The sequence below is a fragment of the Lichenostomus cassidix genome, chromosome 2, assembly GCF_008360975.1.
Source record: "Lichenostomus cassidix isolate B80296 chromosome 2, HeHo_3.0, whole genome shotgun sequence".
NCBI lineage: Eukaryota > Metazoa > Chordata > Aves > Passeriformes > Meliphagidae > Lichenostomus > Lichenostomus cassidix.
In genome coordinates this window covers 32991037-33006168 of record NC_139482.1, presented here as the reverse complement: position 1 = coordinate 33006168, position 15132 = coordinate 32991037, and the positions used below count along the sequence as shown (strand labels likewise).

The 15132-nt window shown below is 40.5% G+C and overlaps 1 protein-coding gene across 5 annotated transcripts in view; it reads right to left on the bottom strand.

Moving 5' to 3' along the window:
- Positions 1 to 2547: 2547 nt before the first annotated feature.
- SNX10 (sorting nexin 10) overlaps positions 2548 to 15132 on the bottom strand; it is a 35918-nt gene continuing 23333 nt past the window's right edge. For all 5 annotated transcript variants that reach the window (XM_085050970.1, XM_085050967.1, XM_085050971.1 and 2 more), the window contains 4 exons: positions 14067 to 14167; positions 13387 to 13485; positions 5190 to 5405; positions 2548 to 4748 (listed from right to left, as the gene is read on the bottom strand). In XM_085050970.1, the coding sequence (XP_084907096.1) occupies positions 4670 to 4748; positions 5190 to 5405; positions 13387 to 13485; positions 14067 to 14167 (495 nt within the window). In that variant the 3' untranslated portion in view covers positions 2548 to 4669. The remainder of the gene's footprint in view (positions 4749 to 5189; positions 5406 to 13386; positions 13486 to 14066; positions 14168 to 15132) is intronic.

Below are 15132 nucleotides of genomic sequence, written 5' to 3'. Positions count from 1 at the left end.
GACTGGTCAATTAATTACATAAATCCTTCCCGATTCATTGTGCATTTTCAGGCGAGATTGTGTCTTACATAACTGGGTGACACAAGGCCTTTTGGCTCTTGCTGCTACGCAGAAAGGCCTCCATTTAAGAGCAGCCTGCTGCCACCGAGGCCGGAAAATGTCACGCGGCGGGCCCCAGATGCTTTTGTATAAAAATATAAATAAATAAATAAACAAATAGTAAGGTGTATTTTCAAAATACGGCGGAGCCGTGGGGGCGGCGGGGGCCTGCCCGTGGGGCAGCAGGTGTATTCCCCCTGCGCCGGCTGCGCCCCATCCCCAGCGCCGGGTTGAGGAGCTGCGCTGCTGCGATAGGGGCTCAGGGATGGAGGGAGCCGGTGGGCAGCAGGAAAACCCAGAAATAACCAAAAAACGTGCGGCCGCCCCCGCGGAGACCCGCGCGGGCTTGAGCGCGCTCCCGGCACGGGGCCGCGCCCGCCCCTCCCCGGCCCGCCCCGCCCCACCCGGCGGCGCCTCACGCTGGCGCACAGCGCCCCCTGGCGGGGCGCGGAGCGGAGAGAGCGGAGCGGGGCGGAGCGGGAGCTGCCGCCCTCCTTCCGCGGGGCGGTGGGACGGAGGGAGGGAGGGAGGGAGGGAGGGAGAGAGGGAGGGAGGGAGGGAGCGCTGCGACAGCGCGGGCGGCCGCCCCCGCCCCGGCTCCCCCTCGCCGTTGCCATGGGCTGCGGTTGCCACGAGTTACCGGATGAAGGCTGGGCGGCCCCGCTCCCTGAGCAGCGGCGCGGGGCGGAGCGGGGCGGAGAGCGCGGCGGCCCCAGGTAAGGCTCTCGCCCGCTCCGCTCCGCGGCCCCGGGGCAAGGCAGGGCAGGGCGCGACGAAGGGCCGGGCCGGGGCGCAGCGGGGAGCGCGATCTGGGATGCTGCCTTCCTTTCCGCTTTTTCCCTCCGTTCGTTTTGCTTTTTTCCCCCCTCTCCCCGTTTTTCAAGTCCTCCGCCGCGCTCGCCGCTCGTAGCGGCGGCGGTGGAGCCCGCGGGCAGCCGGCGCTGCCTCTGCCGCCTGCCGGGCCGCTCCGGCGGGAGCACACGCACCCGCAGCCGCTGCGCGGAGCTTCCACGGACACCCCGCAAGTCAAAGCGAGCCCAAAGGCCACAGATAGCTGTCCGACAAGGCCACTGGAATTAATTTCTAAGGATGTTTTGTTCCAGAAGGCAAGGAAACGCCTTAACCCGTTACAACGTATTTTTAACTCCGAAGCAGACAATAACTGTGTCTTTTCTAAAGCGTTCAGGCCTTTTGTGAAAAGGATCAGCCTGAGACTGGAAACAATTATTTACATTTTTGTAACCTTGTAAAAGCTAGGGAAGAAAGGTAAAAAAGCCCCCGCTCCTTAGCCCCAAGCCTAATCCTGCAATTACAGGACCATGCAAGGTTTATTCTTCTTATCCATACCGTGTACAACAGAGCAAGTCACAGACACTGTGTTTTAATAATTAATAATAACTATATAAAATTTAAATATTCGTCTGGAAAATAAATTCAGTATGTCACCTGTCCAAAAAAAAAAAGACATGGACGCTGAAGTTTGCATTGTTATACAGTGCGGGATTTAGAGTATAAATTTTCCTCAGTGCTTACAGAAATACACTGCAATGTTAACAACAATTTTCATTCCAAATACACCATCTTTCTGGAGTTTCTTTGCTATTCTTTTTGTAGAAAATGCAAAGAAGAGAAAACCCAAACACAACAGTGTGTGTGTATATATATTAAGTATATATACCTACACATATATATACTATACATATGTGTATGCATATATTTTATACATATACACACATTACAGAAATAATTGAAGAGTAAATTGCACATGGTAAGTCATAAAGTGATTAGGATATTGATATTGAAATAAAGGAAACCTCACTGTCAGGTTTAAACATGAGCTAGAAAGTAGTAACTTGTTTTATTTAATTACTTAAAAGCTTTTAAGAAATCATCATAAAAATGAGAATATAAAGTTATAAGCAAAAGAAGAAGAAAAGCTTTTGAGTGCAGAATTATTGCAATTAGATATAATGTAATCTGATTACTACTAATTTATAAATTAGGTATTATCCTGTTTAAAAAAAAAACTAGCAGGAAATGTCAGCATTATTCAAAACTAAAAAATGAGAATCAAAATACCAGTGATCAACTGATCAAACTATATGTCATAGTGCTGAAAAATTACTATATCATTGGAAGTAACAAAAAGTATTAACTTTATTTTTAAAATTACATTTGTAACGGTTACATTTAATATTCCAATGAAACAAAATGCCTTAAAGCCTTTATATGTGACTATATACAGCTGCTACCAGAAGAAGACATACTAGAGATTATGGAGTACTTTCCCTCCCCCATAATTAAGAAAAATTCCAGTAACTAGCTATACAAATAACATTGAAAAGGTAAATATTTAAACAAATTTCTGTCAAAGCTGAGAAGAAAGCTGTAGTAGTCTTAGAATTTTTTAACAGGATGATGAAGAAAATAACAGAACAACAATAGAGCTATTAGAAAACAAATATTTATTTCAAAAACATCTTCATTTGGAAAACACTTGCTGGCATACTGATAAGCTCCTAGAATTAAAATATAAAATCAGCCACAAAGGCTCTCCAAACCTTATGTTTCCATAATTTTTGTCAGGTACTGGGGATGTGTTAGTAAGCCAGAACTGTAAAGTGCTTCAAGAGTTTAGCTCAATCTTTTAAAACAAAAGAAAAACCTACACTGTGTTAAATAAAAACATTGATATCCTTCTCAACATTATTCCAGTTTTTGGTTTTATCTTTCCCATCTTTGAAATAAATTTGCTAAATGATTTGTTTTTGTAATGTGCAAACTTAAAAACAAAACAAAACAAAAACCCAGAAAAAAAAATCACGTAATCAAAATCTCTGCCTGGCAATAATAGCTATTTTTAAGCTACTTTTATTGATAACTTGTTGCTTTAATTAAATGTTATCACTTTTACATTAAAAATAGCATTGCTGCTAACTCACACACAAGCTGTGATGGTAAATAGATACATTTGTGCAATTCAGTAAGACTGAGCAAAAAGAAACACAGACATTTATCTTACAAAGTGCTACCATCAACAAAATACAGTGGCCCAAAGTAGTTACCTAAGAGATACTATTCTCAGGCTATTAAAACCTGTTTCTAAAATTACACAGATTCCCAGCTGGATGCTTTAAAAAAGCATGCCCACACATGTTTATGCTACCCCTTACTAGCTGTCTATTTAATAATCTATTGTTTCTGTAATTCACACATTTAAAATGTTCCTTCTCTGAAAGTAACCACAGAATTCTTAAAAAAAAAAAAAAGGCATGTGTTTATATCCATTTCTAGGCCGGTAACTACCGCACTGAAGTTAATGGGAGCTTTGCTAGGGTGATCAGACCCCCTAGCTCTTTTTAATAGCAGTTAAATGTCAAATATAAATACAACACCACAGTGAAACATATTCCTTTGACAGAATCTGGGACAAGACATTACGCAGCTGCTGCGAACAATAAAGAGCAAAACTGACGTTTAATCAAAATAAGTGTTGGTGGTTAAGAAGTTGTGTTCAAGCCTGCCTTTTGTTTGTGAAAAAGTCAATATTCCAACGTGTTAACTACAGCAACAATGAAATCAGCAGCTCCTGCTCCTCACAGAGAGTGGAGAGGGCCACATCCATGCAGGGTGTTACAGCTATGTGATTATCATCATCTCAGAGAGGGAGATACTCCCTGTTTCAGCTGCTGAACTAAAACAGCCACTGAACTACCACCATCTTCAAATATAAGCCTAAAGTTAAACATGTCGGATGAAATCCTGGCCCTTGCAAGGTCAATGCAAAATTCAGCCATTGGTTTCAATGGACCTCATCCAAGATTTTCGCTGGGAATGAGTATCCGTAATTCCCTGGGAACTGAGAATCTCCAGCAAGCCTAGAAATTATGTAATTTTTATTTATATTTCTAAACTTCTAAGCAACCATGCTCAAGAATTTCTGCCTTCAGTACTTACACGTGATAAAACCAGTGTTTCCATAAACATTACAGAAGGACCAGAGGAAGATGTATTTATATCTCAAATTGTCAGCAGCATATAGTTTGTACGAGTGTTGTTTTGCTGATGTTGCTGAGCTACTTTAAAAAGTGAGTACCTTGGTGTGGTGTGTAATTTCATAACCAATGTCAAATGACTTCTAAAGATGAAACTTCTCTGATGCAAATTACTAGAAGATGCTTTGAATATGTTTGCTATGATATTCCAACTTTTAAGCTGAGGAATTAAGTTATCTTTATTTTTCAGATCCGAGACATGCACTCACTGAGGGAAATATTTTAACTGCCATGTATGTCAGACAAGCATGACATACCCAATACTGAGATTTTAAGAGTCACAAAACTATAAATAGGTAACATGTAGACGTGCATCAAGATACATTAAAAAAAATCACCAAAAAGGTAGTATCAAGGTCTGTTTTGAATATTTTGTAAGGACATATGGTTGCATTAACGATGGGTCTTTTAGGTACATGTTACCAGAGAGCCTTGTTTGTGTGGTACACGTAACCAGCAAACAAAGCAGAAACTGCTCTGTATTGTCCTTAAGATAACAATGCAGGAATTATTTTTCATGATTCTTCAGAAGCTGGGCTTGCTTTACATCCACATGAAATGCTGTCATCACTAGGTCCGAGCCCGGAGGATGAACTGCAGAAAGGGGAGAGGGGGGGAGGAAAAAAAAAAAATAAAAGGAGGAAATTGGTTTTCACAACACACTCAAAGCCTGAGTAACAGAGGAGAACTTTAATTATCTCCAGTCACAAAGAGAGACAGGAAATTTGGACTTTTAATTAGCCATTTGGAGTGCAGTTGGATATTTTTTTAGCAAGATAATTTAAACGCGAATAATTCAAGTCTGACTAAATGAAATTCACATAATCAGAATGCAGATAATTGAATTTCTACTGCATTCATTAATTCAGTGTGGAGGTGTGTGTGAAGACTTCTATGATGAGCTGTCACAGCTCAATAAAATCTCAGTCAATTAATTTTTTCATTATCTTAGTATTACATCAACAAAAAAGTGAAGCATGTGCGTGTGTATGTATGGATATATAATCTCAGAAAGTAAGGATATACAAAAATCACCTCTCTGAATCAGAGTCTGCATCGTTTTTTCCTTTTTTTCTCTCTTCGTCTTCTATAGGAAAACGTCTGTTCAGAGAGGCGAAACTGTGAATCGCATCAGCAACAGAGTATTTGGTTTGTCCAGACACACAGGCCTCCATATCTTCTGGGCTTAGCTGAGTCTGTAAGAAGAGGTGAAGCCTACTATCCGAAAGCAGTAACACATCTTGTAGGATTCTGAAAAAAGAAAAAAAGGCTAATGTTTATATAGAACCTGCACGTACACGCATATATTCCAAAGTGTTTTCCCAGAACAAGTTCTAAGTGATGTCCTGCTTTTAAAGTTTTCAGATGAATCCTAAATCAGTAACAGAAGGCAATGAACATATTAAAATGATTAGGTGTGTGTTACTTTCTTATTACATTATTTGGAATTTTAGGTGAGTAAAAACATGAAGCTAATAGTTAGGCACATCTGCTATTAGAATAACTTCAAGGACATTTCTTCCATTTAACCATCTGCTATTACCACATGGATCAATTAATGATTTTTAGGCAGTTGGAGGCATATACTCTTACAAAAATTTGGTCTCTTTTTTTTTTAAATAGCTAAACTTTTATTAAAATTACAAGTCACTGATTTGTATGGCAGAGTAAAGAAGTGTGTGGAGAGACAGTGCAAAGGCAGAACAGACTTCATCATACACGTGCAACACCAGGACTTTGGAATGCCTGTCAACAACTAAGCCAACAGTAGCCAAAATTATTTACATTGTTAGAAATATGCATATATTTAAGCTAGAATGAAAATGTTAATACCAAATGCTGACTTTAATTTACTTGCAGACAGTTTTCAGGAACTCCTAAATTTTATTTCATTCCAGCTATTATCTTTAAAAATCAGTTTTAAAATTTGGTTTGTATACATTTTAAATTACGTCTCCAAATAAATTTAGCACAGAGTATTTACCTATGTCACATGAGAATAAACAAAATACAGTACATTCCAGTAACACAGAAAGCTGTAGAGAAACTTTTTTGGGGCCTGAGAATTGAGGATCATCATCACTATTTTGAAAAAAAATGATGCAACTTTTCTTCAATATTTCTTTAAAGAAAGAATAATATTTAATCCTAGAATGATTAACAAGAAACTTTTTTGTGTGTGTAATTTTACTCATGTAATAAAGACATCAGAGGATATGACCATGCCAAAGAATGCTCCACAGAAAATTATTAAAATATTTTTAAACAACTCAAAGCTACTCAGAGTCAATATGTACTTACTTCTCTCGGTTTAGGTTACAGTTTTTACCAAAAAAAGTCATTGCTGTGCAATAGGAAACAAGAGATGACATTAATGTAAGAACTAGTAAGAGCAGAAAGAAATATTGCATTTTAAAGGTACTCTGACTAAAATGAAAAGTGTAACTGATTAGTTCCTTCTCTTGAATAAGATTAATGGTGTGTTTGGACTGTAATGTTTTAAACACAAATACATTCTGAAAACTGTTCTCTGAAGCGGCCAACATTACAACAATGTTTAATAAACACACGAAAGGATTTCTGGCTTCATTCAGGCCTACAAAAATCTGTCAAATTAAAATAAGTAATAAGAGATATCTACATGAAACCATGAGATACTTGTGTGCATGCACATTTCACTTGCCTAGGTAAACACACATGCAGTCTGCACCAAACAACTCCAACTCTGACACCTTCCAATGAGGAAATGTCTCCAACCACCCTGATGATGTATCAGATGCAGATAAAATTCAGTCTCAGAAAGACCAGATTTTGCTGAAGTTCAAAATAAGCACACTTTCATAACTAGAGAAAGCCTTTGTAATCCAATCCAAATTCCCGCAATTTTAATAGCAAATAGAGATCGGTAAAATTAATGCATGTAATGTGTTAATACACAGAAAAACTTCTTTGTAGTCTAAAAGCCAGCAAAGGCTGTGTAAAAATGATTCAAAACAGAATTTACAGGTCCACACACCTTGACAGCAACAGCTTCGTGATTACAGTTTGAAAACCCATCATTCAGCAGCCACTAAAAGAAGATTTCAGCCTTGACTCTCGATAAACCCACATTCCAAACAAAGACAAACATTGCAACAAAAAGTAGAAGTATCATTCCAGACAATAAATCCACTTTCATAGTTTATGCAGTCGGGGGGGTAAATATTCTCCTACTTCTCTTTAAAAAAAAAAAAAAAAAAAAAAAGGAAAAAAAAAAAAAGAAAATAAAAACAAAAGAAAAATAACGTACTGGAGGTTCCTGTAGAGTAACTACAGTAACTGTTTTTCCCAGGCACAATGAGGGAATGCAGATTTCTTCAATTCTAACATTTGCGTGTCTAATGCCAAGTAACACAGCAAAAAGCCGAGTCATTAAATTCTGTGAATGGCATTTAGTTTCAGATTTTCCTCTTGCTGTACCTTCAAAAGTTTCCTGCCAACCAGCAAAAACACAAGTAACTAACTGTTCATGAGATTACACTACACTTACAGCTCTGTTGCTGTTTGAAATGTATTTTATTTTCTTTATAAAATAACGGGTAATCTTTAAAATTGATTTTAGATGGTTTGAGGCATTACACGAGAGAAGTAATGAGCACTAATGTCAATGATATTGGACACAAATTCATTTTAGCTTTATTTCATGTCCAGTACAATTCTGCTAAGCCTTGAACTGCTAAAGCACTGTTATTAACTCGGCAGTAACCTAACACATGGAACAGCAAACAAAAGTGATAAGAGTACAGACTGATCAGGACCTCAAGGCTACTGTCCTTTTTCTGCAGCTATAATTCAATTTCCAATTTTACTTTACATTGGGCTCATTATTTCACAGTAATTTTCTTTTCTGCTTCATAGTGCCATCTGGAGGTGAAGGGAGTGAAGAGAAACCAAGGCGCAGAAATTGAAAGATGTTCATAAAGCTAATCACACCCACGCTCATATATGCATATATGTGTGTGTTCACTATGCATTCACATTGAGACCAAACACTCAGTGCATTTTGCAAATCATTTAAAACCATCCTGAAAGCAAATATACCAACATCTTTTAGCTGGTCATACCCTTGAAGAATTTCTGCTTTCTCTTAATTAAAAATCAACTCCAGCTTTTCCCGTCCCCTCTGAACCAACAGGTTAGACTGCTTTTTAATTGCATGCTTCAAGCAGTCAGAATGAAAGATAAATTCCGCACTACCTATAAGTGTTACGCTTTCCTGCTCAAAATACTCTTTCTTCAAGAGAATACCCATACATTTGTCACCAGAAGGTACTAGCAGTATTAAGTGCTGGTATAGCAGTTGCTCCCTGGAGCCTTCCTTGTGCTGGGGGCTCACTGCGTGAAGGGTTGTAAATTTAAAAAGTAGACTTGGCTTCAAGGACCTAAAAAATCAAAATTACAAACCACCACCTAACAAATTAAAAAGGCAAGAGAAAGGGAGGAGTGTCACAGCATTAATACTCAGATGTCTTTGCAGGGGCTGGACGCGTGCGCAGTCTCGACACAACCAGTAGCACTCCCAGAGCTTCTCCAACACTTTTATTGCAGCCAGTGCCAGGCAGGGCTGTGGTTACAGTGATGTAAATCAGCACTCGCTGCCGTTGCGCTAATGGAAGAGTCACGGCTCACAGTAATAATTCCTATAAACTGACTGAGCATATTTAAGAGAACAACAGACCTTCTATGCACGCCTGGAAGAAGAACGAAAGGCTAAACCCTGCAAGTCTTGATCCCATCAGTAGTCATTACTTGTCAGAGATCTCACTCCTCTTGGCCAGATTGCTCACATGCATAATGACTACTTATGTGATTAAGGGGGCTGCAGGATAAGGCTCTACATTAGAATTAGAGATAATAAAATAATTTTTTATTCACAGCCATGTGAATCTTTGTTTGTAAGCTGTCAGTAAATGCTCATGATCTCTAGATCTTTCAAGAAGCAAGGCTGAAAAACATCACTTCACAACCAGAAGAAATAATGTCATTTTTGAGGAAATGCTGGTTACTATATGATGAATATTTCTCTTTTCCTGTGTTATGGCAAAAATATTTACAAAAGACAAAACATGTGTTTTGTCTTATTTGGACAAGGTCCAAAATCTGGTTTTCTTCAACATGATTTTATTAGGTATATTATACACTGTTCTGCTGGAGGAAAACAACATATGGCTGAACAGCACAACTTAATCCTAACTAAAGATTTCCTGTATCTACTGTAACCTAATACAATGACAGATGCACACTTGCATGTGTGTGGAAGGTTAACACTCCGATTTTGTTTTCAACAAATTTACTCTGCTCATTTACATCAGATCAGGAGAGCAAGGGAAAAACCCAAGGAGCTGAGAGGCGGGGATGACAGCCTGTGCTGTGGTGCCCTCTATTGAGCATCCAGCCCCTCAGCCCACACCAAACAAAGCCCGTTTCCTCTAAAAAAGCTGCGTTTCCTCCTTCACTTTTATAAGGGAGGAAATGTTACTGATATCAAGCAACTGTGAAGCAACTGTTGGGTAAGTGATAATGCATGCGGTTAGGAGAAGATTAAGTGACACGTGCCTGCTACACATTATTCCCTCGGCAGATTGGAAATACTAGCAAGGCTCCACTGGAAAGAGGCAACTTGGCACTCCTTGGCCACTTGCCCAAGGTGGTTCCACCTGCCCACACAACCACCAATGTTCCCACTCAAGCCCCTAGCAAGGCAAGCTGGCATCCATCCCTTTTGGAGCCAGTCTCCCACTTTCCACATCCCCCAGAGAGCACCCAGCAGAGATACCTCCAGAAAAGAGCTCTGACCCTGCACCAGCTGCTGCTTGGGGGACTGCATGGGAAAGGCAAGGAGGTGGGAGGAAAAGGGCAAAACACCAGACACCTTCAGAAAATGGCTCTGCCTTAGGCAGATGAATTTTGGGTGGTTTACTCGCTGTAGCACCAAGCAAGCCTGATGCATGGCCCTCTGGAGCAGCGACACTGTGGATGCCCTTGACCCCCTGTGGATCCAAGCGTTTCCCTTCTCAAGACTCCTAGTCTGTCATCCACCCCATCATAAACTGCATGTCTGAAAAGTAATTGAAGAGTTACCCTTCTCTCTAAATCACATCGTTTTTTGGGAGTCAACTGTATTCAATAAAAAAAATAGTCATCAATTGAACTCCATTCAAAATGGCTTTGTTAATTAGCTTTCTCATGAGCAAACCCAAAGGATCTTCTGTGAAGGCAATCTAAATCCCAAAGTTAGACCTGCACAGCTACAGAGGGATGAAAGCAAAGAGGATCTTCCAGAAGCTAAAATTATAAGATAGTGTTTTAATTTTGACCTCTTGTTTAAGAATAAACTTCTGTGAATTTGCAGGCATCCTCAAAGGACAAGGATACTTAGCAGGAAAAACACATAATTTTCCTTATTCTTACAAAGTAATTCATAATTGAAAAGGGGCTAGCTGACTTCCGTTAATGCAAATGGCCTCTTGAAATATTAAATTCTGCCCAGACGAGAAGTGAGCTTTACAGCTCTTCATCACTCAGAGATAATAACCTGTAAGACAAGTAGATCTTACCCTGCATTTGTGCAGTAAAACCAAATCAAAATGGGACACCTGTTCCCAGATTTCACCAAAGTCTAGTGCTTTGCTTAACCTCCCAGCTGTTGGCCTAATTCTTATGCTACTGTGCTCAGCACGAAGAGGTTTCACAAAGGCTCCAAGTACGCACCGTGCCCTGTGTTAACTCAGCCTGGAGTGGGAAGTGAGGAAGGACAAGAGAAATTTGTAGCCATCCACATATAGGCAATATGGAAGTGTTCTCAGAGCCAGAAACTGAGCGCTAGAGATCCTCCAGCTGCTCCATCCTTGATCCTCAGGCATGTGGCTCCTGCATGGGCAGGCACTACAGCAATCTGGTCATACAGCAGCAGGCACAGGGCACAAAACAAGACTTTGAAAGATGTAAACCCTCTTTTCAGAGATGTTTTGGATCCTGGTAACATCTGGGATTCCTGCATCACATGCGGGCATTTAAAAATGTTACCTGTGAACGTCTCTCGACAGATCCACAAAGGCTTGAATTCCATTTCTTCCCACTTACCACAAAGAAACACCAGTAGGACAGGGAGCTTGTGCACAGTGGCTGCTGTCATTGCTGGGATGAATGGAGCTCTAAGCTGTACAGTTTTGGGGTGTGCCCCCTTTCTAATACATCACAAAGGTCCTGCTTCACCTGGCATTGCCACACCAGAGCTTCAGGAAAGTCAGCTGTGTGTATTATATACATATGTATACATATATATGTAACATGTCTATATTGTACATATATGCATATTATACATCTAGAATGTATACATATACAGAATATATATGTATATTTTACATACATATGCACATTATACCTATATATTATATATAGGTATCTTTTATAAACTCACACTTGTTAGGGAGTCCAGCAAATTCAGTTTCAGAGAAAGAATCACAACCTTTGGTTCAGAGCCATAAAATGGGGGGAAAAGCATCATGGCAGCATCGCTGAGCCGATAGGAAAATGCCTTCTGTGAGCAGCAGCAGCAGCAGCACAGCAGAGCCAGCCAGCAGAGGGCAATGGCACAGCACACGAGGTGCCAGGCCAATTCATTTCAACGCAGCCTCTGAAAATTCCTTCCAACTACTCCCCAGGGCTAAGAGAAAGCTGACACTTTTCTAGCACTCAAGTTCAAACATTTAAAACATTATCTTAAAACTGAGTTGCCTTTTTTCCCACTCCTGGACTAACAGCAGCACGGTGAAATGCTCCACATGCTGTCATTTTCTGCTGTCACTACCCATTTAAGCTACAGACATCCACAAAATTGGAGTGTGAGGATGTGTTTTAAGAGAATTTACCTCTCTGTTTTGCCTTTTGAAGTACAGGCAGTGGTTATAAACCTTTCTCATGCTGATATACTGAGCCTTGCTACCAGACTGGCCTCTTTGCTATTTTAAAATCAGAGTGTTTTCCAAAATGCACTTACTCCATGGGGCAGCACAGCTAAGATAGAACTGCTCAGACGCAGCAACCTGAGCTACCACATTCTTCCTTTTATCATTGATACGCTTCTAGGAGCACAACCCTTCCATTTCACTGCTTTTCTTTCCTGAGGTGCAAAAAACCCTCTAATCCTTTTCTGCTTTCCCTTCTCTGTCTCACATGCCTTCCACCAGTATTTATTGGCTGACCTTTTGGCCACAGATCCTATATAACTGTATACAGAATATTATTCCTGCAGCAGTTAGCTCTCCCTGTCTTCAGCTGTTAAGCCTAACAAATATACCTCGGGACCAATGATTTGTTGTCTGTTAGGGAGGCTTATAATACACTGACTGGAAAGAAGATTAATAGTCTCTACTTGCAGTGTTTCACCATGCCCTTACCCCGAGCAGCAGCTAAAGACAGCCAGCAGATGTACACACAGCTCCTGCCCCAGCAGCTGTGAGCAGCCTGCTCTCACACCAGCAGTGCCAGGGCACTGCTAGAATAGCAGAGAAAAAGCAGAAAATTCCACCAACAGGATCTCAGCCACTGCAGAAGGTGAAGTGGTCACAGCAGTGGAATTAAGAGATGCAGTACTGAAACTCATACAGTACTCCCTTGTAATGCAGGTCAGGCTCCAGCTAAGCCTGATGAATGATTTTATACAGATTGCAGCTACACTGAAAATGGTCACAGCTGCTTGCTTATGTTAGTGGGACTGGTAAACAAGGTAATTTGCATTACAGGAAAGCTCTGTGTTGGGAGATCTCACTAGTGAATTCTCCCAGACTTCCAGGGGTTTAGCCCACAAAGACACTGATTTTTCATGAACATAAAGGAGGGGCTTTCTTCTTTGTACAAGAATATCTAGCTCATTATTTAAAGCTAGGAATAGACACCATGGTGAAAGGTCTCCCAAACTTTCCAGTTGCAAAAGCTGACTTAAATCCAAACCTATTATCTATAATCAATGCAATGAAATGCAGTGGAAAAGCCCCAGTTGAAGTCTCCTTATAACCAATAGAGCTGAAGTCACGTGTATGAAATATGACAGTGCAAATAAGAAATATAACCAAATGTGTAGCATGTACAGATGACCACACGGTGGCTCTCAAGTACCAGAGATGAGCTATTTTACACCAGAAATTGATGACCTCATAAAAATTCCAACATCTCTAGGATAGGCTGTACTCACTTTTCCAGGAATTCTTGCAGACCCTGACGGCGATGGTCCACGTGATGAGGATTATTCATATTGAAAAAGGGAGTTTTAGATGGCAGTTCAGGTAGCTGTCTTTATAAACAAGAAGAAAATACACAGTTAAAACCACATGTGAAACAGCAGAGAAAAATGTAGTAAGCAAATGCCAACACCAAGCACATGAAAATCATGGGTCATGTTCCAGAAGCTCTTGAAATCAATTTGGGAACACAAGTTTGAGATACTAAAGGGCTTCTTACACACCTCAAAGAGGAAAATAAACTGATCTGATCTTTCTGGTCCAGTTGTTAAGCCTGCAGCCATGTCTGGCTGGGTCTCTTATGGTGCTTCCAGGACCTAAGCACATCCAAGAAGCACAGAGAAGAGGTACGAACACCTACACTAGACTGTTATTTCTGCAACCTGTGCATAGCAAAATACAGATCAAGTCTCTTACAAATTAGAGCGGGGCTCACCAAACAAAGGCTATCAGGACAAACCACATTTTTCTGGGTTTAAAGCACATAAAATGCATTGTACAGAATCAACTTGTGCTAGGAAGAAACACAGGACGCTTTCCAGATCTGATTTCTGTAGTTCTCAGAATTAAGATCAAACAATCCTTCTGTCCATGACTGACAGATTATTAAACAGCCATATATAAAGTTGCTCACATAAGCACTGCATTGCTCTGAAGCCTCTGCCGGAGCCAAACAAATTCTCGGAAGCGTCGTCTAACACATGATGTTTTCCTTGTAAAGCATATACTGTTTGTCTGTTGGGAAATAAAAAAGATTTTATTTGCAAATCAGCTTAAGCTAAAGTGCAGGAATGGTATTAAAAACACATCCAAGATGCTACACTAATGCCTGAGATACCAATGGAAAGCTTGACATTAATTCAGTTTATGTTAAGGACTGTGCTTTACCTCAGGCAGGATTGGTGACAGTTTCTACTGCTTCTCAGGGAAATATTTTTCATTGCTTTCTTCTTAAAAATAATAGATTTGGATTACAGTACAACTTACTGTAACAGGAAAAATAGACCTCAGAAGAAAGTTTCAGTAGATGATGTCAATCTTTGCAGGGGAAAAAGATCATCTTTAGCTGTTCTAGTTACAATCCTACAAACAGCTACATAGAGTTCTTCCAGTGTTCAGTGCCACTTAAATCAAACCAAAGAACCCAATGTGACTGCTCTCTGCAAGTAGCAGCATTTGGAAATTTTCCCACAGAACACTATTAGTTCACTAGGAAAATGCCAATTCATCAAGAGAGAAACAATTTGTGGGAATTAAATACTTTTGCCAAATTTTCCCATGGAGCATACATTTAGATGAAATCCCACACAGAAGACAGGATTCCATTAGGAAACTGCCTCCAGTCCAGCCCACCTTCCCTGCCTGCCAGGAGCCATAAATCAGCCACAAGATGCAGACTGCAGAGAGCACAAAGATGATAGCCTTCTGGAATAGAGGAGCATTCAGGATACCTGACAGTTTAAGAAGATAAATGCTCTAAGAGCTGGGTAGAAGGGGAACTCAGCTGGCATAAAAGCCAGGCAGACACAACACTTTGAATCCACTGACAAGTCTGGATGGCCAGACTGACCTAAGGACTTGGTCTCCAAAAGCCCTGGCATTGTGGTGGCAGGAAGCTGAGTTGATGCTTAACAGCTTCAGAGACACCTAGTGCTGGATCATGGAACACTGTATGCTGGGTTTGGCTGGGGGAAGAGTTA